At 47.1% G+C, this 26,742-nt stretch overlaps 1 protein-coding gene across 1 annotated transcript in view; it reads left to right on the plus strand.

Annotated features, from left to right (window-relative positions):
• The window catches only part of ILRUN (inflammation and lipid regulator with UBA-like and NBR1-like domains), a 550,951-nt gene that overhangs the window by 470,064 nt on the left and 54,145 nt on the right, over nucleotides 1-26,742 (plus strand). The window contains exons 6-7 of the mRNA XM_085643410.1: nucleotides 15,922-16,570; nucleotides 16,714-16,816. Of these exons, the coding sequence (XP_085499536.1) occupies nucleotides 15,922-16,570; nucleotides 16,714-16,816 (752 nt within the window). The remainder of the gene's footprint in view (nucleotides 1-15,921; nucleotides 16,571-16,713; nucleotides 16,817-26,742) is intronic.

Raw genomic sequence — 26,742 nt, forward strand, 5'->3', positions numbered from 1 at the left:
TTAGATACAAAAAAATCTAACATCAATAGCTTCATGTAAATAAAGTTTTATTCTTAAGAAATAGAGAAAAGTTTAATATGGATGAAACATTTGGATAAACACAACTTATGGAGCTTTTCCTTTGAAATATCTGTCCTTTCTGCTGCTACTGGGTGTTTCTGGTCAGCAAAGTGTGTTTAAATGCAAAGTATGTTTAAGACTGCAGTACCACCTCCTGTCTACGGGGGCAGAGCTGAGCAGAAATATAAACGCACTTGATGAAACACAGGTCCCCACAAGGTAATTTTTTTTAAAGTTGTAAAAATTTGCACAGATGTTCCTGAAGTCATTTTTTTATCATTTAGAAGACATTGCCTTGTAGGGACCTGGGTTCAGGTCCCCACAGTGCAATCAAGTCCCCACAGCGTGAGTGTGTTATCACACCCAAGTCCCCATAAGGATAGTAACACAAACACACACACACACACACACACACACACACACACCCACACCCCCTATCCCAGGAATACAATCTACAAAGCCCCAGTTGTGGTGCTGAAAGTAGGGGTGAGGGCGTTGTGGCAGCACCCCCATAAATTATGAGTGAGAAAGTGCTGCTTATTCTATTAACTTTAAAGTATTATTCCTTTCTCTGAGTACGTGTTGAAAATATTATATAATTGTAACTAGTGAAACTTTGGCTCAGGCTGGGGTACATGTGAAAGGAGAGTCACACAATCCCAGAGGTTTTCTAACACATAAAAGTGTGCTTACTTTACTAAGCAAACCTCCTATCTCAAAATATGGTATACTGGTTACTTTTACTGCGTAATATGAGGACTTTTGGAAGAAAAGCTAAAGTTCTGCTTAAGACAGCGGCTTCACTAAGTTAGTGGCCTTCCATTTCTGGTGCTTTGCAGCAGTTTAAAGACCTTAGAGTTTCTTGTTGCTCAAATTGGTGTAATTTCTGATATTCATATGTTTCCCTCGTCTTCATTGCTTGATTTTGCTCACGAGAAAGTGTCACTCATAAAGTCGTTCAATGTCACTCATATTTATACTGAAAGTATGAAAATGTCTCACATAGCAATCTGAAATCTTGGAAGCTATGCAAGATCCTTAGTAGGTTATAGCGGGCCAGCTCTATGACTACGTGCCACGTCTGGTGTGCACGGACGAAAATAGTTTTATGCCTGCGAGGTCTACCACTCTAAATGTACACCACCTGTACCGGGTAATGGAGCTTTCTTGGATCCGGAATCCATATACCGCATGCATGATATTAAACTGGAAGAAAGCTTTTAATACAGGGGATTTGGTCTATTTGTTCTCGACCCTAAATCCATTTGGTATTACAGAAAGACTGCATGGGCTAATCAGTCTCCTGTACTTTGAACCTACAGCATGAATCAAAATAGGTAATTTTGTCTTCCCTTCCTTCGGGGTGAGCAGGAGACACGGCAAGTCTGTCCGCTGTCCCCATTGCTGTTTTCTCTAGCAATGCAACCTTAAGCACAGAGACTTTGGCAGCAGGGAAAGGCTTGGGGCATCCCACTGAATAGTGAAACTCATGTCGTCTTGTTATCCAAGCGGGGATATAGCGTGGGTCCAGACAATACTGCAAGAGTTCCAACCTGCCTTTGGCGTAGGGGTATATCCGGACAAATCCTGCTTGTTTCCACTACACCTGGACGGCCCCCAGCAGCAATTTCTTGTGGATGTGAAGCTCCAACACATTCCTCTACCTAGGTAGTAACCTCTACCACGAAGCACGGAACCTAATAGAGGGCAATCTTACAAGGGCTAAAGCATCGCTGCTTCCCCAGATGTTGTTTTGGAGCACCATGCCACTCACAGCATAGGGTATGGTGTCTTTAACTAAGATGGTGATGGTCCCTCAACTACTCTACTACTTTCATAATCATCCAGTCCATGTTACCAAATTCCCATTCCACACTCTACACTAGGAAGCTTCATCTGAAACGAGGGAAGGCATCAAGTTGCGCTCTGTAAACTGCAGTTTCACGTGGACAAAGGGAGCATGGGTGCCCCGAATTTCGACATTATTATTTGGCAAAGCAAGTGCAGTGGCCTGCGTGTTGGCTGGCAGGATGGCTCACGGAGGAACTGGGTCTTCCCAATATTGCTGGAGCGCTACGAGTGGTCTGACATTCCTTCCTGCTGCATGCAGGACACCCCCCCCCCCCCCCCCCCCCATCTACTTTCCTGAGATTCCATTGAGCTCTGTCTTCATTCAGCAACATGCTGTGTAGGGCGGGAATGGAGACCTGGGAGGAAGCAGGAATAGGAACACTGTGAGCACTGTTCCAGAATGGTGCACTCTTGCCCTATGAGAGACTACTAGAAGAGCATGCGCTCCCGGCAGGTCACTTCTTAGCCCAGGGCAGACTCTTGTCTGCACTGAAGAAACTCTGGGGCATCACAGACTGAGTCGGATCAGCACCCCCTGGTACACGCACTCTACATAATTGGTGTAGGTCCCAGGCTCATTACCTGTTTTTAAGGTCTCGCTGAGTCAGGTGAGTTTTCAAAGTGCTGCTGGCTTGCGACAAGCTTGTGTTCACTTTGAATACTCACCTACTAAAGTCTCTCCGAGCAGCGCATGCGCGCTGCCTCAGCGAGACAAGCAGCTCGCCTCCGCCGGGTCTTCGGGGACGCAGCTTCCCAGCAAGTAATAAAAGCAGCTTGTTTCTTCTTCTGCTACATTGACCCTAGCTGACTGCGATTACAACGGTGCTAGGACAGTAAGTTCTTTTTTTTTAATTTCTTTTTTGTGTCGTTTTCTGTGTGTTTTGGCTTGCTGTAGCAACCTTACTCTATTGGTTCAGTCAGGCCCTAGTCGAGCCAGCTGGGCCTGTGTGCTTCGAGCCAGCTGGGCCCGTGTTCTGCTGTTGTCTTGATTTTGCTGCATTTTGGCAGTTTTTACAACTTTTGAGCAGATTTCAGTGAACACGATGCGCTCTTCGCTGACTTACTAACTGTAGCCACCTATTCTAATATAGCGCCCGTGTTTCCTTCAGTTTGTCTTGATCCGCTTCGATTCCAGGTATTTATTGCGGGCACTTCCGCTGATTACAGCGGCGTTATCTCTCCGCCTTGCAATCCCCCACCCCCCTACACCTCATTAGCTTTCTGTTCCCTTTCTTACTAGTTTTTTTTTTTAGAACCATTTAGATTCATTTTCATGTAATTTGAGACAATTTATTCATAGTTACTGGGTAGCGCTTTTATCAAAGTATAGCGCCACGTGGCACATTAGCTCGCAGGGGAAAACAATCCCATAATCGACAGCTAATGAGGATGACTTTGTGCCTCTGACCGTGCCCACCTCCTCCCGCTCTGCCTTTCAACTCCTGCTCTCCCGTCCTCCTGCCTGCCTCTCTCCATCTTCTAACCCCCCTTGCCATTACTGCCTTCCCCATCCACTGCTGTATCTCTTCACCTACTTTCTGCTCCCTGTTGCTTTCCCTTGCTTTTTCCTTTCTTTGCCTTGCCCTCAGTCCAGCCCCTTCCCTTACTTAGTCTGTACCAGATAATTTATTTCGTACAAAGTGCGCATACGCTCCGAGGAGCTTCATGGCGCTGGAACTAGAAAGTAAAAGGAGAAAAGTTTAGTGAGGGTCGGCGCTGTTACCAGAAACATGCTTAACAGCGTCCTACCCCCTGATACCCGAGTACCCCCTCCCCCATCCTAGAAGCACTCTGTTCCCTTCTTCTACATCTCTCTCTCCCGCCCTCATTCGCCGCCTGCGATGCCCCCTTACTTTCTGCACTCTCCATCTCTCTCTACACCAGGTTTACTGTTCGTGCTGTGCTATGTTACGCAAACAAGAAAGCATTGTATAGCGCCAAGCCTACAGCAGTGCTCTTGAATTCTGGGGCTGGGGAGGGTCACATTTTGTGGATGGTTGAGTAAATTATGCGGCGCCATGCGGGACATTCTGTAAAGGTATTACTTCATTATTTTACCATTATTTAACTTGTTAACACGGTCTGGTCATTGTTTACACCTCATTAGCACCTGTTTAATATCCAAGTACAGCAATAAGCAACAGAAAGGAGACCAGTCAACCCTTGCAAAGGGTCTTCCACTGCGCGTACCACATCACTATGTTTTAGTACATTTTGAACCGGTTGAGCTGGAAACAGAATGTGTTTTTGTTAAAATCTGCAGATTATGCCGCAGATGACGGATTATGTCGCAAGTCCTTAATTATGCAAACAACGCTGCGGCCACACAATCGCATATTTGCAGTAGTCCTGGCCACAGTCACATGCTGCGATGGCTCAAATAATGTCAGTTCAGTATGCTTCTTTTTAAGGGAAAGCAGTGGGGATCTGCTTCAGACAAGTACCTTTTACTACAAATATCTACATGAGGACAAGCAGCAAGGCAGGGCAGGCTATTTTAGGTGATTCCCTCTGTGTCCAAACCTAGGACCTCATATGTTCTCTTTCCATATATTAGTTAGGGGTTGGTCTTGGATGCATCATTGTACTTTATTTTATTTTTATTTTTAGCCATGCTGCACAGCAACCATGCTTTTATACAGCATAGCTTCAAATCATTGCCAAGTTTGGCAATGCCCATGCTGTACAAGATGAGCAAAAGGCAGTGGCAGAGGCAATAGTCTGCAAGGCGTAACCTATTGGCTTTTTCAATGCGTGTTAGGTCTCGGCACAACACCCCTGTGATTCTGAGCAAATCAGTTAATCTTCCCATCTGTCAAAAAGGGAAAAAAATGCAATTTCACAAAATGTCCCATCACATAAAGCAATCAAATCAAGCATTGGCATAGCCAATAAGTCTCGCTTTTGGGACCTTATAAGTAGTTAGTTTTGCAGCACAATATACTTTGTGCAACAACATCAGCTGTTGCATGGCTTAACCTTGTACCTTATAAGTGTTTAGCCATGCAACAGTTGATGTTGTTGCACCAAGGATATTGTGCTGCATAAATAAATACTTATAAGGTCCCAAAAGCGAGACCTATTGGCTATGCCAATGCGTGTTTCACAAGCTAGCATACAGCACGCATGATTTATTGGCTGCAGCCCGTAGCTGTTGGGAGTGGGAAATTGAAAGGGAGCTAACACCGAAAAAACGCAAAAGGGTGCTCATGTACCCTAGGAAGTTGTTGCCGAACGGCAATTTCCAGTACATTCTGCATAATATCTTACACAGGGCCTATCTTACCCCAGCAGCGCTTCAAGAAATGTTTGGGTCAGCCTCAAGCTGTCCTAGGTGCCAGCAGGCGGGAGCTGACATAGTACAAATGTTTTGGAGCAGCCCGGAGGCCACAGCATTATGGCAGGCAGTCTCCGCAGCTCTAACAGACATGATTGCCTGCGCAGATGTGTGCACATTTTAGGGCTCACTGCTAGGACTGTTTAAGCACTCGAAGGCTGCAAAAGCTGCAAACCGATTCAATGATTTGGCATTGTTGACAGCTCTCAGACTAATAGCTATGTATTGGAAAGCCCAGACGTTACCGGGTATAACCCATTGGTGCAAGGCAACACTAAAGTGGGGAAGGGCGGAGGCAGTGGCGCTCAAGCGTGAGAAGGCATGCGGAATGCGCAAATACACCAGGGCCATGGACTGGGAGGTGCTGCTAACTGGCTCACAAGTATACAGTGAGAAAACGGGTGGCTAGCACTTACGTTTACACTTATAAATGCATGCACCCTGTATGGTTTGGCACGTTGGGATCTCCGAGCCCCTCTTCCTCACCCGCCATTCCTCGCAGGCACTTTTTCCCCAGCTCTTCATATCGATGCTTTTTCCTGCCTACTCATGTGTGCGTGCCAATGCCTTCCTGTTACATACTCTGGTGTTTCATTTGGATCTACAGAAAATTCATGTTCACTGCTAGGCTCAAATGGGAACGGTACAGATCTGGGTTGGAAAAGATTTAGGCGTGTGATCAAGATAATGCTGAATACGTTGTTGCCATGGCATGATCTGTTATTTTCTGTTTCTCATGTTTGTACAGACAGGACCAAGAAATCCTTTTGATATTTTTGTGATGTACTGTTACCGCCTTACACATGGTGGGAATACAGTTACTGAAAATATAAATTGATATTGATGTGAAACATGCAAATGTGATGTTGATAATTGTATTAAAAATTGGTTTAAAAAACAAATCAGCTTGCCATAATGGGGGCAGTGATAGCATTTGAATTAACACAAGAGAGCTGCGAATTTTGGTCTTTTAAGTCCAGACACTGGTATATAGCTCAGGTTGGGCTGGAATACACGAGTTACCAAGCTTCCATTCAAGTCCTTCAGTTAGGCAGTGAAGTCCCTGGATCGCTGTGCTTGTAGAATTTCAGTGCAAGGGGTTTATCCACCTTATGTGTACTATAAAATGTTTGTTTCAGTTGCAGTAGAAGTTTGCAGCTGTATTGATTCAAAGACATTTAGGCCCTGATTAAGAGGGAGACATTTCGATGTAGGGAAACTATGTGACCGGAAATAATCATTCTGGCATCTCCGCACCTAAATCCTGTTTAAGTTATTTCACCCACCCAGAATGAAGTGCAGACCTGGTTGTACCGGCAATAAATATGCATGCAGATCCCCATTTTGGCCAGAATAGCGGGACTCTTTCTGCTCCCATTAACCACTTGTTTTGGTAAATGTAACCTTCGGGTTCACTGTGGGTTGTGGGACATCTGGCAGGGTGAAAGTTGGGCATCCTGCAGGGAAAGCTGCAGAGCAAGACCAGGCTATGGGGGTAAGGGACAGATAATCCTTGCTCCCACCCATGCTTTAAGAAGAGGTTGGGAAGTGGCAGAGCTGTGCTTGGCCTGGAGCTCCAGAAGAATCCTCTTGTGATACTCAGCTGGATTTTCCAGTGGGTAAAATGAGACTCAGTGTCCCTCCACTTAAACATAGAGTATGGGGAAAAACAGCCATTTGCAATCCTCCAGAGCAGTATATCATGCAGAAAAACACCGAACCAGCCTCAGTTGGCCTTTATAGTGGCCATATTCCAGCACATTTTCAGTGGTTTGAGCATATTTGTTAACCTTCTCTGTTTCTGCCATGTCCTTAAGAAGTTTCCTCTCTCTTTTTTCCATCTCTCTGAGCCCTAGCAACTCCTACAATTCCAGCTCCTCTGTAACATTGCTTTAAAAGTATCTCATGTTATTGCTACAGAGGTGTCTTGGCTGTTACTTTCCTGGCCTAATTTACCCCTATGGTTAGGATGTCTAAGCAGATCATTCCTTAATTTATATAGTTTGGGTTCTATAGTTCCTGTACCCTTTCAAATCTGTTGCCAAATGGGCATGATCTGAAATGTATATCTTAGACATGAGTGCCTGTTGAAGCCCTTAGAAAAGAAATCAGACAAAAATAATTCATATAGGTCACATGCACAAGCAAATAAAAGAAAATGCCCCTATCCTTTGAGTGAAGCAAGGAACATACGTCTGATAACTCCAAGTCTTTAAGAAGGTTCATAAGCCTCTTGGACACTGCCAGAGCGTAGTACATTGATCTAGTCAGCTCAAGGCCCTGGACTGTGTTAAAGTTCCCTCCCAAAACCAAGCTCCCGTCCACTTCCTTACACCGCTAGGACTACATGCAAGTCAAGGTGGTAAAATAGTACCATATATGGAGTATTTACAGGCCAGAGCCCTTCTGATTGAAAGGGATGGTGGCTGCCTGCTAAACACGGGGCAGATCAAATTACTCCTAAAACTACCCCTAGCTATGTCATGTTGTATATAATGCACCACAGGTAGGAGTGTGGAATCGTTGTGCTCTGTCAGGAACAGTTACAGGCAGACTTTCATTTTTGGTTGTAGAAATGTGTGGTAGTAGTAGGACTATTATGGGAAGAGTTGGGTGAGGTGCTGATATGTGGCCTGGCTGCGTCATCATCTAGTTGGACCTGCTCTTAAGCATACTTATATTTGATGGGTATGCAAGTATGCACTCCATGCATTTTGTTTAATATGGAAAATAGTTGAGTTCTTTTCTCTAGAATGTAATGCCCTGTTTTGTTTTGTGGTTCAATAATTTTGTGGCCGATAGGCATTTTCTTGGAGTTGTTTTGTATTACCTAGAGAAAAAAAAATCTAAGAGCCATGTAGCCTCCTCCAGAAGATTTTGCCTTGCCATGCCCTCTTGAGTTATAAGACCAAGGAGGCACACTCTATCTGCAGAGGTCTCTTCATCATTGTGGCCAGCTGATTTTGGAAGCCCCAGATGCCCTTCGGAGAGTGCTTTTATACAGGCTCAGCACCGATCACACCATCTGAATCTCACCTCAGATCAGTTCCTCTTGGATGATTCATCCCTTTGATTCTTCTGTCCCCTAAATTGCTGTTTTCCACCTTTTAGTTCGACTCTGGGATTGTATCACTTGATCTCGTGGATCTCCTCCACATTGTCCTCTTCAGTAATGGTAAGCAATTCTTTTTGGGCCTCAGTAGGGGGATTATTGTTTCATAATCTTTCCAGCGATATTTCATGACATCTGACAAGACCTATCAGTATCTAGTTTGGCTCTTATGATGATCTTACATTCTCCAGTATTGGGGTATCTTTCATAGAGTTCGAGGCATGTGGGCTGCTGAATTCATATCTGTGCATAGATCGCCGCCTAGTGTTGGGTCCGGATGTTTGCACGTTGTTGTCCTGGAAGAGTCTTCGAAGTATCCTTGGATAGGTGACTCCTCCCCTGGACTACAGTGCGCATGGGCATCCTCTCCATCCTCAGATTGTTTTTTTCCGCCATTGGGTTCGGATGTGCTATCTTAGCTCAAGTTAGGAAAATATTTTGTCGAGGCCAAAAGGCCTTTAGTTCGCGTCGGTACTGTTTATCGATCGGGTTTCGATACAATCTTGTTAGTTTACTAACTTTCAGCACCGACTTTTTTCGCATTTACCTGTCCATCGACTACTTCGACGATGGAATCGAGGACGCCATTCAAAAGGTGTCCGGTATGCAATGCGAAGTACCCACACATCGACGTCCATCCGGTGTGCAACAAATGCCTTTCGCCGGACCACGACGAATCGACATGCATGGCCTGTGCCCGGTTCCGTTCCAAGAAGACTCTACGGAATCGACGAGCGGCGAGACTCGAGGCGCAGCACGCGGCACCGGCCCCAACAGACATCTTCGACGAGGCCGAAGACGTCGAAGAATTAGAAGTCTTGCCCTCCAGTCCCGTTTCCGAACACGAACCCGGATCGGACGAGGTAGACGAGTCACTCTTCCACAGAGGTGAAGACGACACCGAGGTAGGAGACGACGAGGAGGCCTTAGGGGCTGAAGAGAGTAGCTCCAATGATGAACAAGGCCTACCTGTTCAAACTAAAGAAACACCAGTGCCACAGCCTATGGCTCCGGTCGAGGGATCGCCTTCGGGCCTTACCCGAGACCCATCCCGCAGTTCTTCGGCCCCGCCCTCGGGCCCGGCCTCGGACGTTCAGCGGCAGCCATTACTGCATAAACCAGCTGGTTTCCCTACCGCAAAACCGAAACCGAAAGCTGCTCCGGTTCCTACGAAACCGAAACTGAAAGTGGCGCTGGTCGGATCGAGGCCTTCGACGCCAGCGCAACGCGTCGGCACCGACCGCACCAAGAGAGACTTCGGTGCCGAACTTGAAGCGGGCGACGTCGGAGTCGACAAACGGAAAAAGGCCATCGGCACCGACAAACCTGCTCGGCTACCGGCACCAACGACACCGAGGGCCGTACCGCCTGCTGCGTCTCGCATCGCTCCCTCGACGACACCTAAGCCTCACGTATCGAAGACGTCGACGGTGATCTCCGCACCTCGACTCGATGAACCGCCGGCGCCGAAAAAATCCACGGCCGCCTCTACGAACCTGGCCGGTGCCAAAGCCTCAAAGGCGCCCCAAGTACGACCTGGTGCGACGCAAGGCAGCAAAACCACGGATGCCCTCCAGGACCCGTCGGGTTCCGGTTCGATCGGAGCTCCAGCAGCCTCTTCGGTGCCAGCCAACATTACCTTCGGCTTGCCTCCGTCAACAATCCCAAAAATGTTCCAACTCAGGACACGGGTCACCCAGACTACGGTCACACCTGCTGAGACGTCTCCGGCACGTGTCATCGACGCCGACACTGGCAGGATGATTCTCCACGACCGAAGGATAACTTCGGAGCCGCCATTGGACCCTTTCAGGATCCCACTAAAAAGGAAGTTGCCTGTGGAATCAGAACCTCTCCTTTATGAACCTTTCCATTCATCCTACCAGGATCCACACCGGTTCTCCCCCACGCGCTCCGACACGGATGCCTTGGAGGACTACATGGATGACCAAGTCCCCTACCATGTAGACACAGACCCTGATGACCAGCAGGACCCTGATCAAACTTGGGGCGACCCTGCAGACCCCAGTGCACCTCTCGATGCACAGGACCCACAACTCTATGGGGCAAAAACATCTCCCACGGAGGATACTGCGGCGTTCAACGCTCTTATTGAACGTGCTGCAAATAACCATGGGGTACAGCTTCACTCTGATACCATCGAAGATGACTTTCTAATGGACACCTTTGCATCCTCAGAAAGACATGTAAAGACTCTGCCAATGTTGAAGGGGGTCCTCAAACCAGCCAAGGACATTTTCAAGGAACCCACCAGGGCACGAGTGATAAACCCCAGGATTGATAAGAAATACAGATCAGCACCTGGGGATCCTACTTACATCAGAGGCCAATTACCACTCGACTCCATCGTCGTAGCGAATGCTCGCAAGAGGGCACACTCGCAAACGACAGGTGACGCTCCTCCCCCGGACAAAGAGTCCAAGGTGCTAGAGACCTCCGGCAAGCGAGTTGCCGCCCAAGCTGCCAACATATGGCGCATAGCCAACACTCAAGCGCTCCTCGCTCGTTACGATAGAGCGCACTATGACACACTGGAGCAACTACTTCAACACCTCCCTGACCCCTACAAAGAAGGTGCAGAAATCCTTATCAGAGAGGGACAGCTACTCACAAATGCTTCCATCAAATGTGCACTAGATGCTGCAGAAACGGCTGCCAGGGCCATAAACACAAGCGTCATGCTGCGACGACATGCCTGGCTACGGATCTCAGGATTCAAGCCTGAGGTACAAAACAATATACTCAACCAGCCCGTCAACCCCGACTATTTATTCGGGCCAGAGGTTGACACCACCCTCAAAGATAAAAAAGGACACGGACACTGCAAAGTCCATGGGCGCCCTACAAACTCAGTCCTTTCGGAGCGGCTCCTTTCGTCGCCCCGGAAACAAGGGAGCAGGTAGAGGACAGGGGTCACAACAAACGTATAACAAAGGCAATACACAGACCACCTACGATAAAAACACCCGAGGTGGATATCGTGGCTCCAGTACAAAGGGCAGAGGACGTGGCTACGGCAACACCAGGTCCTCCCCCAAGAACAAGCAGTGACGCCCTCTCCCTTCCTCCCGACCACATAACACCTGTCGGGGGAAGGCTACAAAGGTTCCTGTCCACGTGGAACTCCATCACCACGGACAGGTGGGTCAAAGATATTGTAAAATACGGTTACTGTCTGGAGTTAACCTCCACTCCACCCACAATACCACCAAGAAGCCGTCCTATGTCCTCAGAGCACTTAACGCTCTTACAGCAAGAGGTGCAAAGTATGCTTCTAAAAGGCGCTATAGAGGTCGTACCCATCCACGAGCAGGGTACGGGAGTGTACTCCCTCTACTTCTTAATTCCGAAAAAGGACGGGTCGCTCAGACCTATATTAGACCTGAGACCCCTGAACCAGTACATTCTTTCAGAGCACTTTCACATGCTCACTCTACAGCAAGTCCTTCCGCTTCTCAAGCAGGGAGACTTCCTAGCCACACTGGACCTCAAGGATGCGTACTTTCACATACCCATCCACCCCTCACACAAAAAATAAACCTCAGGTTCACTGTTCAGGGGCAGCACTATCAGTTCAAAGTCCTTCCCTTCGGCGTGACAACAGCGCCCAGGGTTTTCACGAAGTGCCTAGCTACGGTGGCAGCACATCTACGGAGGCAGCATATACACGTCTACCCCTACCTAGACGACTGGCTCGTTCAAGCGAAGTCAGCCCAGCAATGTGCAAGCCACATGTCCCGCACCATTCACCTTCTTCACAGTCTGGGATTCTCACTAAATTACCCAAAGTCCCATCTACAGCCCGCACACGTACAACAGTACCTAGGTGCGACTATAGACACTCTGGCGGCCACAGCTCAGCCAAATTTAGTGAGGATCAACAGCATCCAACTGCTGATCTCCAAGTTCAAACCCAATCACTCACTTCCAGCGCGAGTGTTTATGCAGTTGATAGGCATGATGGCCTCCTGCATCTTCATAGTCCCGCACGCGAGATTACATATGCGCCCACTTCAGGAGTGCCTAGCACGTCAGTGGAATCAGGCTCAAGGACAGTTGAAAGACCTAGTGTTGGTGAGCGGTCGGGCATACAACTCTCTGCATTGGTGGAATCCACAAAACCTTTGCAAGGGCCGACCATTCCAAGAGCCTGTCCCACAGATAGTACTGACAGCGGACGCGTCTCTCCAGGGATGGGGAGCTCATGTACTCCACTACACAGTGCAGGGACTATGGACAACACAACAAAAGAAGATGCACATCAACCTTCTGGAACTGATGGCAATCTTCCTAGCCATGAAGGCATTCAAAGTACATCTATGCAACAAGGTCGTGTTGATCCGGACGGACAACATGACCGCAATGTACTACATACAGAAACAGGGAGGAACACACTCTCCACAGTTGTCTCATCTGGCTCAGAGCATGTGGAAGTGGGCCATTCAAAGGAACATGTTCCTCATGGCGGAACACCTCCCTGGCAAGGACAACCAGATGGCGGATCTGCTCAGCAGACACAGCCACCAGATGCACGAGTGGGAGTTACACCCATCAGTACTCCAACCGTACTTCCAGCAGTGGGGTCATCCAGAGATAGACCTATTCGTGACAAGCGAAAACGCAAAATGCCAAAGCTTCGCCGCCAGATTCCCACATCCGCAGGGCAATGCGATATGGATGAACTGGTCCGGCAGATTTGCGTACGCTTTTCCCCCAGCGCCGTTGATACCGCTGGTGGCTCGCAAACTCCGACAACACTCCCTGACACTCGTCCTAGTTGCTCCCACGTGGGCACGCCAGCCGTGGTACACCACCTTCCTCGAACTTTCCGTGGTGCCGCATCAAAGGCTGCGGATCAAACCCGCGCATTTGACGCAGAACCATGGAGAGGTTCAGCACCCAGATCCGCAACAGCTGAACCTGGCGATCTGGCTCCTGAAGTCCTAGAGTTTGGCTATCTCAACCTGCCACCTGACGGTATGGACATCATCAAGGAGGCCAGGAGACCCACTACCAGAGCTTGCTATGCAGCCAAATGGAAAAGGTTCGTCATTTATTGCGGTAATAATGACATCAACCCGCTGGACGCATCCATCCAAAACATCATCTGTTACCTCTTACACCTATACCGATGCAATCTGGCGTACACCTCTATACGTGTCCATTTGACCGCAATATCAGCCTATCTGCAAACCAGGCAGCACCTCTCTCTATTCAGAGTGCCTGCCATCAAAGCACTCTTGGAGGGACTCAAACGAGTCATTCCACCAAGCCACCCACCGGCTCCAATGTGGAACCTCAACTTGGTCCTCACACGCCTGATGGGTCCACCCTTTGAACCTCTACACTCCATGCGAGATTCAATTCCTTACCTGGAAAGTGGCCTTCCTTGTAGCGATCACTTCCCTAAGAAGAGTTAGTGAACTCCAGGCACTAACCGTTCAAGAGCCATTTATACAGGTTCACGCCAACAGGGTCGTACTACGTACCAACCCCAAATTCATGCCCAAAGTAATATCGCAGTTCCACATGAATCAGACAATTGAACTGCCCGTTTTCTTCCAAAACCCACAAACTGTTGCAGAAAGGGCACTACATACACTAGATGTACGGAGGGCCCTCATGTACTACATCGACAGGACTAAACCCTTCAGGAAGACAAAGCAACTGTTTGTTGCCTTTGCCCCACACCACAAAGGTAACGCCATCTCCAAAGCAGGGATAGCCAGATGGATAGTTAAGTGTATTCGAATCTGTTATCAAAAGGCAAAACGCACATTAACTATTCCACCACGAGCCCACTCAACACGTAAGTTGGGGGCTTCCATGGCCTTCCTAGGAAATATTCCCCTGCATGATATATGCAGAACAGCCACATGGTCCACTACACACACATTTACAAAACACTATTGCGTAGATGTGCAGTCAAAACAGCAGGCAGCTGTAGGACAGGCTGTTCTCAAAACACTTTTTCAGACCGCTGCAGCTGGCACGGGTAGCCGCCGCCAATAGAGGGCACTGCTATGTATTCTATGCACAGATATGAATTCAGCAGCCCACATGCCTCGAACTGAATATGCTACTTACCAGTATGCATCTGTTCTTGGCATGTAGGGCTGCTGACATTCATATCGCCCTCCCTCCTCCCCGGCGCCTGTCGCAGCTGCAGCTCTCAGAATTACTGCAAGCATGGTCATCACTTTCTGTATCTAGTCCATCACTGCCACAATGGCGAAAAACAATCTGAGGATGGAGAGGATGCCCATGCGCACTGTAGTCCAGGGGAGGAGTCACCTATCCAAGGATACTTCGAAGACTCTTCCAGGACAACAACGTGCAAACATCCGGACCCAACACTAGGCGGCGATCTATGCACAGATATGAATGTCAGCAGCCCTACATGCCAAGAACAGATGCATACTGGTAAGTAGCATATTCATTCACATTCCCCGTCGCCAGAGTGGGAGTCCCACGGTACATAAAAATAGCAATAAATATGCATAAAATAGCCATATCATAGGTAAATTAGAACTAGGAAGTAAAAGTTAGAAATTAATAGGAACGTTTTTTCCACTTTCATGACTCGTCCAGTCATTATATATAGTCCAAACTACAGCCAATCAGACAACAGCACCCGCCACAATATTCTCCCCAGAGGCTCAGGCTCTCAGATCTTCTACCGCACGTCGTGTGAAGGGAGTCTCCCTGAGCTCTGCTCAGTACTTCCAGGTATCTTCAGAATTTCTTCATTTTATGATGTCTTTTTAAAAGAAATCTCTTTAGACCTTGTGAGTCTTGTGGGAAGCTCCGTCTTTCTGAAGACCCCCACAAGAAATGCATTTACTGCTTGTATCAGGACCACCAGGTGAGAGACTGCAAGATTTGCAGAACTTTCCCCCAAAAGACTTTGAGGGACAGAGAGGGACGTCTACTTTTGTGGCTACAGAAGATTAAGGACCAAGACAACCTCTTATCTGACATTGAGAGTGTTTCCTCTGTCAGGACTGCTTCCTCTAGGAAGAGGGCTAACAACACAGATTTGTCTTCTCCTGGGGCTAAGGTGTTAAAAAAACAGCACACTTCTAAGATTGCGGAGTTGCCTTCCACATCAAAAAAGGCTCCTCCACCTCTTAAGGGTAAAACTCTGCCCTCTACACCCCCGAGAGACTGAAATCTCAGGCTTCAAAACCTATTTCTGACAGAGATTTACCTTAGAAACGGGGTCCCTCGTCGACTAGCTCGATGACGATGTCGTCATCGACGAAGCCTGCCTTCGACTTGACGACTTCAACTGCAACTTTCTCGTCTCCAAAGCCTCAAATGATACTGTTGTCGGCTTCCTCGCTGTCGACACTGGTGTCAGTCTCCGTGAGACCAACCACGTCAGTCACTTCCTTCTCCTCGTCGCCGACGAAGAAGTTGAAGACTGCCGTCGATGCGCTTTCGTCGACGAAGAATAAAAAAAAAAGCCTCGTAGACGGCCGCCTCGTCGACGGCTACCTCGTAGACGCAGCAACTATCTTCATGCACTGATCCCCAGGTTTGGTCTTCGTCTACAGCCACAGCAACCTCAGTCATCTATGGTACCGTCTACACATTTACCACCGTCGACAGCAGCGCCTTCCTTGCTTCAAAGACGCAAATCTTCCTTGGAGGTCCTCTCTCCAGTTCACACCTCTCCAAGTAAAGTTCCTCTTGCGTTGCCTGAGCAGTTATTGGATTATGGGGCCGATGAGGAAGAATCGTATGAGGACGATAGATTTCGTACTGCCAGGAGCCCTTCAGAGCTCTTCATTAAATATCAAGATGAAGATCAAGAAGGTGACTATTACCCTGAGACTGCTGCTTCAGCTCCAGAGTCAAACCCTACTACACAAATGCCTCTAACTCTTCTAAACAACTTGCAGCACATGTTGGATGACTACTATCGCCTATTTCCTCCATCTGAATCGGCTTCTTCTGTCCCACCAACACCCGTTCCTCAATCTTCATCAATGCTGAGGTCACCCAGACCAGTTTCTCCGGTGGCTTCGGTGTCCCATCACCCTCAGGAATCTCACACCACGGACGATGACAGAGAAGGAGAATTGGATGACAGATCACTCCTACGGAATGGGATGACTATCAAATACAAACTTCATCTCCTTCTACTCCTGCTCCTGTTGACTCACCTCCAGTTGACATCGGAGGTTTTCATGTTCTGATGGAGAGAGCGGCACAACGGTTCCTCCTTCCTATGGAAACCAAGAAGGATGATTGTTTCCTTAACAATTTTTAAGACCAGCCAAGGAGACAAGTACGCACAATACCGATTATCAACTTTATTTGGCAGGAAGGACTGAAAGTCATGAAGACTCCTGCCTCCATTCCTGCGGTCCTGCCTCGTCTCGAAAAGAACTACAAGGCACCAGATAATTCACCAGCATCTCTGATAGGTCAGCCTAAGGCAGATTCTGTTCTCTCCCAAGCAGCACAACGCCGAGCATGGAATCCCTTCTCTCCATTGTGGGCTCCCCCTAATCGGTATGGGAGATGTCTAGACTCCATTGGGAAGAAAGTTTCGACCATGGCGGCCACTACAGTCCGTGCAGCCAACTCCCTGGCCATCTTAGGCCGCTATGATAGATGTGGTCGGACATCTCTCCCTTCATTGAGATGTTACCTGAGCCCTGCAAGTCAGAAGCGCTCAAAATCCTCCAGGAGGTAGAACGAATCTTGGCTGAGATTATCGATTCTGTTGTGGATGTTGTGTCTACAGGTTTTCAGCAACTGGCAGGTGCTGCGGGCCTATGGCGACGGGGCTGGTTGAAATCTACCTCATTTCGTCAAAGTTCAGACAAAAATAATTGACATGCCCTTTGACGGCGAGTCTCTTTTTGGTCAGCATCTTGATGATGCCCTCCAAACCATTAAAAAAGATACTGAGATGGCAAGATCTCTCAGTACTCTTCAGTTTCGGAAACTGCCTTTTCGAGGCGCTAGGGGCCGTGGATCCTTCTCCGGTCGAGGAGGCTATAACCATTCGAGACTATACCAGTCCTATCAAGGTAACTAAAGTTACTCTTCTCAACGACAATCCTTCATGCAACAACCAACTACATCATATACACAAAACAGAAGGAAGTCCTCCTACCGTGGATGTGATGCGTCTAAGCAGTGACACCTGCCACCTGCTCTACCGCTCATTCCTACAAAAGTTGGAGGAAGGATCTCCCGTTTTTACTCAACCTGGTCTGCTATAACCACAGACAAATGGGTCTTGGACATTGTAGCCAGAGGCCACGTTCTAGAGTTTGTCAAACTTCCTCCGAATTCTCCTCCCAAAGGCCCGCCTCCAGCTCATCTCACAGAGCTTTTCTCCCAAATAAATTTGATGTTCAGGAAGGGAGAGATCGAAGTGGTTCCAAAATTACAAAGAGGCACCGGTTTCTATTCCAGATTTTTTCTAATAAAAAAGAAATATCACAAAAAGCAATCCTTCCGGATATTGACTCTCCAAGAAGGCCTTCAACTCCTCACTCCGGAGTATCACATGACCACCCTCGACCTCCAAGACGCTTACTTTCATGTCCCGATTTTACCCAGACACAAAGTTCTTGAGGTGCAGAGTGGCTGGCAGGGACTTCCAGTTCAAAGTCCTTCCCTTCGGACTACGTTCCGTGTCCTGTGTCTTCACCAAGGTCTTTGCACCGGTGGCTGCACACCTTCGACAAGTGGAAATTCAAATATTTCCTTATTTAGACAATTGCCTTATCAAGGCAAATTCTTTCACAGTCGCAAAGGCCCAAACTCAGAGATGTCTGTCAGTATTCCAATCTCTGGGTCTCTCCATCAATCTAGACAAGTCTCAACTCATCCCCTCGCAAACAAGAACGTTCTTAGGAGCCACCATAGACACTCTAAAGACACAAGCCTTTGTCTCAAACGAAAGACAACAAAAGCTTTGCAAGCTTGCCCAACTACTACGATCAAAACGGTGCGTTTTTGTCCGACAGTTCAAGTCACTTCTGGGGATGCTCTCATCCTGCATTCCCCTGGTCCCCAACTGTCGTCTCAAGTTGAGACCCTTGCAAGAGGAGCTCAACAAACAATGGCTACAGGTTGCAGGGTCCTTCAACAATCTCATCCACATCACACCTCAGATACGTAAAGCACTGCTCTGGTGGACTTGCAAAAGGAGCGTTGCAGCAGGCCTCTCATTCCTAGTGGAGGCTCCAAGTTTTGTCATCACCAGACGCCTCCCTCAGGGGTGGGGAGCGCACCTTCAAGGACTCCATTAACGGCAAATGGGATGCTCAACAAAGGAGTTGGCATATCAACCTTTTGGAGTTGCTAGTAGTCTTCCTAGCTCTGAAATCTTTTCGCACCATCATTCTCAGAGCATCAGTGTTGATCCGGACGGACAACACAACAAGTATGCACTACCTAAACAAGAAGGGACAAGATCCACTTTGCTGTCCCAGCAAATTTGGGATTGGGCGATCCGGCATCAAATAACTCTGGCAGTGGTCCATGTCCTGGTAGTATCCAACATCCTCGCGGACTCCCTCAGCAGGTCGACAGCGTCCAACCACGAGTGGGAGCTCCATCAACCAATGTTGGATCGCATATTTCAGAAGTGGGGTTGACCCGATTTAGACTTGTTCGCGACCAGTCTGAACCGCAAATGCCCATTCTATGCAAGTTGGCTTCCCCAACGGGACTCGTGCGGGAATGCGTTTTTGATTAACTGGTCGCAGATCTATGCCTACGCTTTTCCGCCGATACCGTTGGTTCCCAGGGTTCTCCGGAAAATGAGGAAAGAGCATTGTCGCCTCTTCTCATAGCTCCCAGGTGGCCTCGCCAGTTCTGGTTTACCGAACTCCTCCTTCTATCTGAATGCAATCCCATTCAGTTGCAACCAATACCGAATCTCCTATCCATTCACAACGGACAGATCTGCCATCCGGATCCTGCATCTCTGCGCTTAGCGGCTTGGCGCCTTAACACCTTGAATTTGCTCACTTAGACATTCCTTCAGAATGTAGGAAGGTCTTGGCTAACACTAGAGCGCCCTCCACAATAAAAACCTACATGCTCAAATGGAAGCGATTGTGCCTGTGATGTCAAGCCACCAACATTCACCCGATCCATGCAAAACCAGAACAACTTTTGCCTTTCTTTTTACATCTGGCAAGGTCAGGCCTTTCCCATTCTACTCTTAAGGTATTCTTAGCGGCTATCTCAAGATTCAGACAGGATGGTTCACACACTCTTTTCTCCTCTAGGATCATTCAACAATTCTTCAAAGGATTGTTTCACATGTTTCCTCCCATCCGTCGCCCACCTCCACCCTGGCATCTTAACATTGTTCTGTCACAACTCATGCGACACCCTTTTGAATCTATTCATAGGGCCGATTTGAAGTTTGTTTCGTGGAAGATGTCTCTGCTGTCGGCTCTCACATCAGCCAGGCGGGTCAGTGACATTCAAGCCTTCATTATTAAACCACCTTTCCTTCAATTCACCAGGGACTCGATAGTGCTCCGCACTAACTCCATTTTTATGCCTAAAGTACCTTCTGATTTCCAGCTCAATGAACCGGTCATTTTAAAGACTTTCTTTCCAAATCCTCAATCACCTGCGGAAAGGACTTTACATACTCTTGATGTCAAGAGATGTCTAAAATTTTATTTACAAAGGACATCCTCAATACGTAAATCCGATCAGCTTTTTATAGCCTATGGAAAAATGTGTAAGGGACACCCAATATCCAAACAGTCCATTGCTCGTTGGATTTCTGCTGCGATCTCCTTCTCTTCAGCAAGCGGGTAGACCTCTACAGGCAACTGCGAGAGCACATTCTACTAGAGCAATCTCTTCCTCTACTGCTCTCTTTGCTGGTGTGCCTCTTCATCAAATATGCAGAGCTGTAACATGGTCCAGCAGGCACACCTTCACCAAGCACTACTGTCTGGAAGCTGCCAGCAATGCAGACACATCCGTAGGACAAGCGGTTCTCCGTAATCTCTTTAAATAAGGTGAGCCTCTGTTCTTCCCTCCTCCTCATTGATGGCATTCCAATGTACATATCTATTTATATATTGTTACATATATACATATGTTTATTTTATGTGGCTTTGGTGTGTGTGTGTGTGTGTGTGTGTGTATATATGTGTGTGTGTGTATATATATATATATATATATATATATATATATATATATATATATATATATATAAAAGAAGATTTCTCTGCACCTCCACTGCAATGGCGAACAGAGACGCGAACCCAACGAATAAGGTTAGATGGAGTTCTTTATTTCTTCTAGACCTATATATATATATATATATATATATTCACTGAAAAACCCATAGGTTTCAGGGGTGTTATAGTTAGCTGGACTTTTCACTTGTACAAAACCATTGAAATTCCCCCGTTATAGTTAGTTCAGCTAACTATAACTCGCGCGCCCGCAATGCACTGCTGATGTCGTCACATATTACATCACTCATGACATGGTCAGTGACATCACTCATGACATCACTGATGACCTCTCAAATGACATCACTGATGACATCATCCAGTGAATGAATGTGTTTTTCTGAAAATTAAATGTTTTATATATGTATATCTTAAGGTCGATGGAAGAATAAATGGGTATATAAGTGTCTAAATGGATGATTTGTTTTTGAAAAATTGATTGTGTAACTGACTGATTAAGTGTATCATAGTGAATACATGGCTTAGTGAGTACTGTTTAAATATGTAAATATCTGTATCAGTCTCTCACTTTGTGTATAAGTGGCTGCATGGGTTGGTGAGTAGCTACATGGGTGTCTATATAGGTTATTAGTTGGTTTTTTGAGTATCAGTCTGAGTGTCTGCATGGTTCGGTGGGGGGTATTACGTAGTGCATAGGTGCATGAATGAGTGACTCACTGTATGTGTTGAAGACAGCATGTGTGCAGGACTGTATGGGTGGATGAGTGTGTGTATGGGTGTGTTAGTGAGTGAATGACTGTCTCAATAGTGTCTTTATGAGTAACTACATATGTTTTAAACTAGTATATGTGACTATTGGTGTATATAAGTCAGTATATGTGAGAGTGAGAGATTGAAAGAGTTCCTGTATGAATAAGTATGTGTTTCTATAAGTGATTGTTTAAAAGACTAAGTATGTGTACCTTTCTGTAGAAGTAAGTGTGGTGGTGTGTGTATAACTGTATATGCAAGTAAATGTATGTTTGATTCTTTATTAGCATGAGTGACTGTGTGTGAGTAACTCTATGGATGAGTGGCATTGTGTAACAGGATGTATAGGTGTATGAGTACATATGATGAGAGTACATGTATGAGTGATTGTATAGGACTGTTGGTGAATGAGTGGATGTGTATGTGGATCTTAGAATTACTGAAGAGGTTGTTTTAACTGGTATTGGTATGTCCATTGTTTTGAAAATTTTAGTCTATTTTTGAATGTGTGTTTCAAAGGTTATATTAGGGTGAGAGGAGGTCTGCCACTCTATCACAAGGATGATGTCATCTGTGATGTCATCAGTGATGTCATCAGTGATGTCACTGACCATGTCATGAGTGATGTAATATGTGACGTCATCAGCAGTGCATTGCGGGCGCGCGAGTTATAGTTAGCTGAACTAACTATAACGGGGGAATTTCAATGGTTTTGTACAAGTGAAAAGTCCAGCTAACTATAACACCCCTGAAACCTATGGTTTTTTCAGTGAATTTCTGACGTTTTTTAAATGCTAATTCCTAACTATAACGTGCCTGAAACCTATGGTTTTTTCTGTGAATTTCAAAGGTTTTTTAAATGCTAATTTCTAACTATGCCTACAGAGATAGGACATGTGAAGAAAGAAGAAAAAATGCACAGAAAGAAAAAAAAGAAGTGCAGAAAGAAGCAACAGAAGTCCTCAAAGACGAAGAAAAGTGCAGGAAGAAGGATAACGTGCAGAAAGAACAAACAGAAGAGCAGAAAGAAGCCTTGTTGCAAAATCATCCTGTACCCTCAACTTTTTCAGACGGATACTGGTGGTAACTGAGTCTGACTAACCAGTCCTAGAGCCAGTGCTATGTTAAAAGACACTTAGAATACAGTGAAAACACCTACATACACTAGGGAACATTATGCGTTGGGGTCCCCCTGTGATTAGCATGACCTCCTCTGTAAGCCCCTAGTATATAATAGGGCAGGGGGATTAAAACTACCTCTTAAAACAGGCCACAGGGTGTTTTTGCACACGTTAACTCAGGCCCCTTCCCCTCCCTTCACCACTGTGTGTAAACGCCCTGTGTCCGTTTTTAGTTGGGAGATTAAGTTCATTTGAATCCTGAGGGTCCCTAGGGTCCAACTAGCCCACTAGGTACCTCCAGTAAGTGCCACAGAGCTGCGTTGCAGAGAGGTGTAAAAAGTGGCACGGCCTGGACCACCTCTCTGCAATGCAGCTCAGTGGCGCTTACTGGAAGCACTTGGTGGGCTAGTTAGCCCCCAGGGGCCCTCAGTATTGAAGGGAAATTATATCCCCAATTTAAAACGTGCCATAGTGCGTGTTTGCACACGTCATCTCAGGCCCCGTCCCCTCCCTTCACCACTGTGTAAACGCGCCCTGTGGCTGTTCTAAGTTGAGAGATTAAGTCCCCTTGAATCCTAAGGGTCCCTAGGGTCAAACTAGACCACTAGGTGCCTCCAGTAAGCGCCACAGAGCTGCGTTGCAGAGAGGTGTAAAAAGGGGCTTGGCCTCAGAACACCTGTCTGCAGCGCAGCTCCCTGGCGCATACTGGAGATGCCTGTTGGGCTAGTTGGCCCTCAGGGACCCTCAGTATTGAAGAGGAATTAATTCCCCAACTTACAACTCACCAGGGGGCGCGTTTGCAGAGTGCTGCAAGGAGGGGGCGTGGCCTCCGGCACGATGCCAGTCTTTTATTTATTTTAATTTTTTAAGAAGGGGGGCTGTGTGGTTCCCCTTCTTATTCTAATTTATTGGCCCTGATGACCCCATCCCCCAGGGCCTGTCTCCTAATTATATTTTTTTGACCCCAATCCCCAGGGCCGGCCACTGTTTTTTATTATTTTTAAAAAATATATATTTATAGACACACCTAGGACATGCTGGACAAACCGTACGTACCTATCACCATGACGATTTGCGTGATATTCATTAAAAGGTGACTATGCATACAATGAATCCACGTGGAATGTATTTACACCACTAGTGAAGCTCTGACATGTCTGATGCCCTACCGTGCCTAATCCCGGTAGACACCCTTGTCGTTTATTTATACAAACATGGGTAGCTATTGACGGGCACATTTAATACACATGCACACCAAGCCATTCAAAGGGGATTCAACAAAAATTTGACAAACTATGCAAGAAACCCCCCTCACGGTTAATAAAACACACATCCACTGCCGGATGTGTAATACTTTTTATTTTACTCTCTGGAAAGGGGACGAACATCACTTGAGTCACAGCGCGCTCCTGGCAGAGCCCAATGCTGTGTTACACCCACCATTGCCTGCTGAGTGCCACACACCTCTGTGTTGTATTCCACCAGCTAGTGCATATGCTATGACACTCTCTAGCCCATGTGCACTGTAACACCACCCCGTGAATATGTCATGCCACACTTGCCTTCGCACGGGTTATATTGCCCCATCTAACGTGCCTTCCTCGATGCCTATGTTATAACACACAGTGCTATGCCATACATATTACAATCTGGGATCCATATCTTTGTCACAGTGCATATGCAACGTTACACTCCCCAGCACATAATTTATATTACAACTTTAGAGTTGTAATATACACTCCAAGGCGCATATCGCATAGCACGCGCTAGTGCCTGTGCTATCTCGCGCTCTCCAATGAATCTGTCATTGCGCACAATGTATTGCATATTATATTTCACGCCCGGTTCATCTTATTTCACACTTTTTGGTGCATAGTTTATACCATACACTATCTCTAGTTTTCATTTTCAATCGTGCTCTCAGGACTATGTTCTATATAACACTGTGTTCACCTACCCTTTTCACGGGCATTACATTTTGCGATAGGGGGTGGAGGGTCAGGGGGTGTTTCTGCCAAGTGAGCCCGGAGTCACAGTCACAAACGTCCTCTTCTTCCTGAATAAAAGTGAGATTATGCTGCATACTTGTTCATATTTTAAGTAGTTCGCACAGACACATGTTTTAAAAACAATAAAGTTCCTAATACCCGCCTTCTCTGAACAGTTAGCTTGCTGCCCCATCCCCCTCCTCCCTATCCTCTGTTGTGTGAATCCATGGACTAGCCTCCTCCCTCCTGCCATGCATGGTCTGATGTGCTGCCACTGCCCTCAATTTAGTATGATGTACCAGTCCACTCCTCCTGCCCTCCATTGCCCAATTCTATGCACCATCATTGACCTCCTGCTTAAACTCTGTGCTTAGCTTGCTGCCCCTATTCTCCTTCCCCCTGCCCTCCGATGTCTTTGTGCATGCCCCTGCTCCATCCTTTTTGCCCACCATGTTCCATGGAACTGCCACTCCTATCTACTCTGAGTGTTCTGTTGAGCTGCCACTCCCCTCCCACCTGCCCAGCATTGTCAGATGACTGTAACCTGTCCCTGCCACCTCCACCCTGCCTGTCCACATGCCATGCCCCTATCCTCTTCTTCCTGTCCTACATGGTCCATTGTACTGCCACACCCTTCTGCCCTCCCTGGTCTGTTGTGCTGCAACTGCTCCTCCTGCCTGCCCCGTGCGGTCTGTTGTGAGGCCCCTTCCCCTGAACTTTCTTGTCTGTGCACAGGTCCTGACCCTCCCTTCTATCCTCCATGGTCCTTTGTGCATGCCCCTGCACCCTCCTTCTTGCCCATCATAGCCATTGTGCTGCCACTAACCCTCCCACTTGCCATGCATGGTCTTCTGTGCTGCCATGGCCCCTCCCACCTTCCCTGTGTGGTCAGTTAGCTGCCCCTGACCCCCTCCCACCTTCCCTCCATGGTCTGTGTGTATTCCATCACAGTCTCACTGTTGCTCTTCATGGTGTCTTGCTTCTAGTGTCCATCCTGCCTGACCTCCATGGTCATCTTGCTGCTCCTGCCCTGCCCCCTTGCCCCCAGCCCTCTGTTTACATGTGCAGACCCCTACTCCCTCCCTCCTGGCTTGTCTGTTCCATTGTAATGCCCCTGATCCGTCCCTCCTGCCCTTTATGGTCTGTTATACTGCAGCTTTCTCTCCTGTCTGTCCATTATGGTCAGCTAGCTACCATTGCCTCTTGCCCCTCTGTTGTCTGTTGTCCATGTGCATGGTCCTGTCCCCTCCCTCTTGCTTTCTATGGATTGTTGTGCTGCACTCCCGTCCTGCATGCCCTGTGTGGTGTATTGTGCTGCTGCAAACCCTGATCCCTGCCCTGCAGGGTCAGTTTGGTGCATCTCTCCATGTCCCTCCTGTCCTCTGTTATCCAAGTCCATGTCCCTACCCCATTTCCTTCCATGATCCAATGTACCATACTTGCGAACATTTTGAACTTGGTAAGAGGGAGATTTTGAAAAAAACCTGGGGTTTTGATTTTCCCCTTTGAGTTACATTGAAAAAGAGGAGATTGTAGACAGGAGACAGATCAAATAAAGCCCATTTGAGCTTAAAATCATTGGACGTTTCCTGGCTGAATCGGGTCTGTTGGCATGTATGGTTGTACTACCATTGCCTCTTCCATCTGCCCACAATGGTCTATTACATTGCCACAGCCTCTTGCAAGTCCTGTATTGTTGGTTTGTTGCCCTGCCCCCCTTTCCACTGCCCTCCATAGTCTGTTGTGCTGCCACGGCCCTTCCTGCCTGCTCAGTGTGGTTAAATTGTTGCCTTTGCACCCTCCTACCTGCCTTCAATTTTCAGAGTCCGTGCCCCTGGCCTCTGCCTCTCAACAGTATCCTATTGAACAACTAGATTGCTAACATTCTATATTTATTACAAAAGTGTGGAACGCTTGACGTCATCTTGATGTAATCAAAACTGTAATACCTAGAGCATTTCCTTTAGAAATTACATATATGAGAGGGTCTTATTGGCATCAAAATTATGGTTAGTGCTCTAAAAGACTAAAATAAGGACATATTTTCTGAGTTTTCAAATAGCGACAAAGCACTTTTAAATTATTTGTTATCTTTATGTTTTTTTATCCAGTTGACCACTTGATTAAATGTTGCACTTAGGGGAGAGGATGTGGTGTTACTTCCAGAACTGCAGACTTTGCAACTGGGGAACCAGGTTGGAGTTTCTGCTTCAGCTCGACATTCTGTGATTCTGGTCAAATCACTTAGTCTCCCCATGTCTGCAACCAAAATGAATTTGTTCTTGTGTGATGTAACCAA

Source organism: Triturus cristatus, chromosome 1_1 (assembly GCF_964204655.1).
Source record: "Triturus cristatus chromosome 1_1, aTriCri1.1, whole genome shotgun sequence".
Taxonomy (NCBI): domain Eukaryota; kingdom Metazoa; phylum Chordata; class Amphibia; order Caudata; family Salamandridae; genus Triturus; species Triturus cristatus.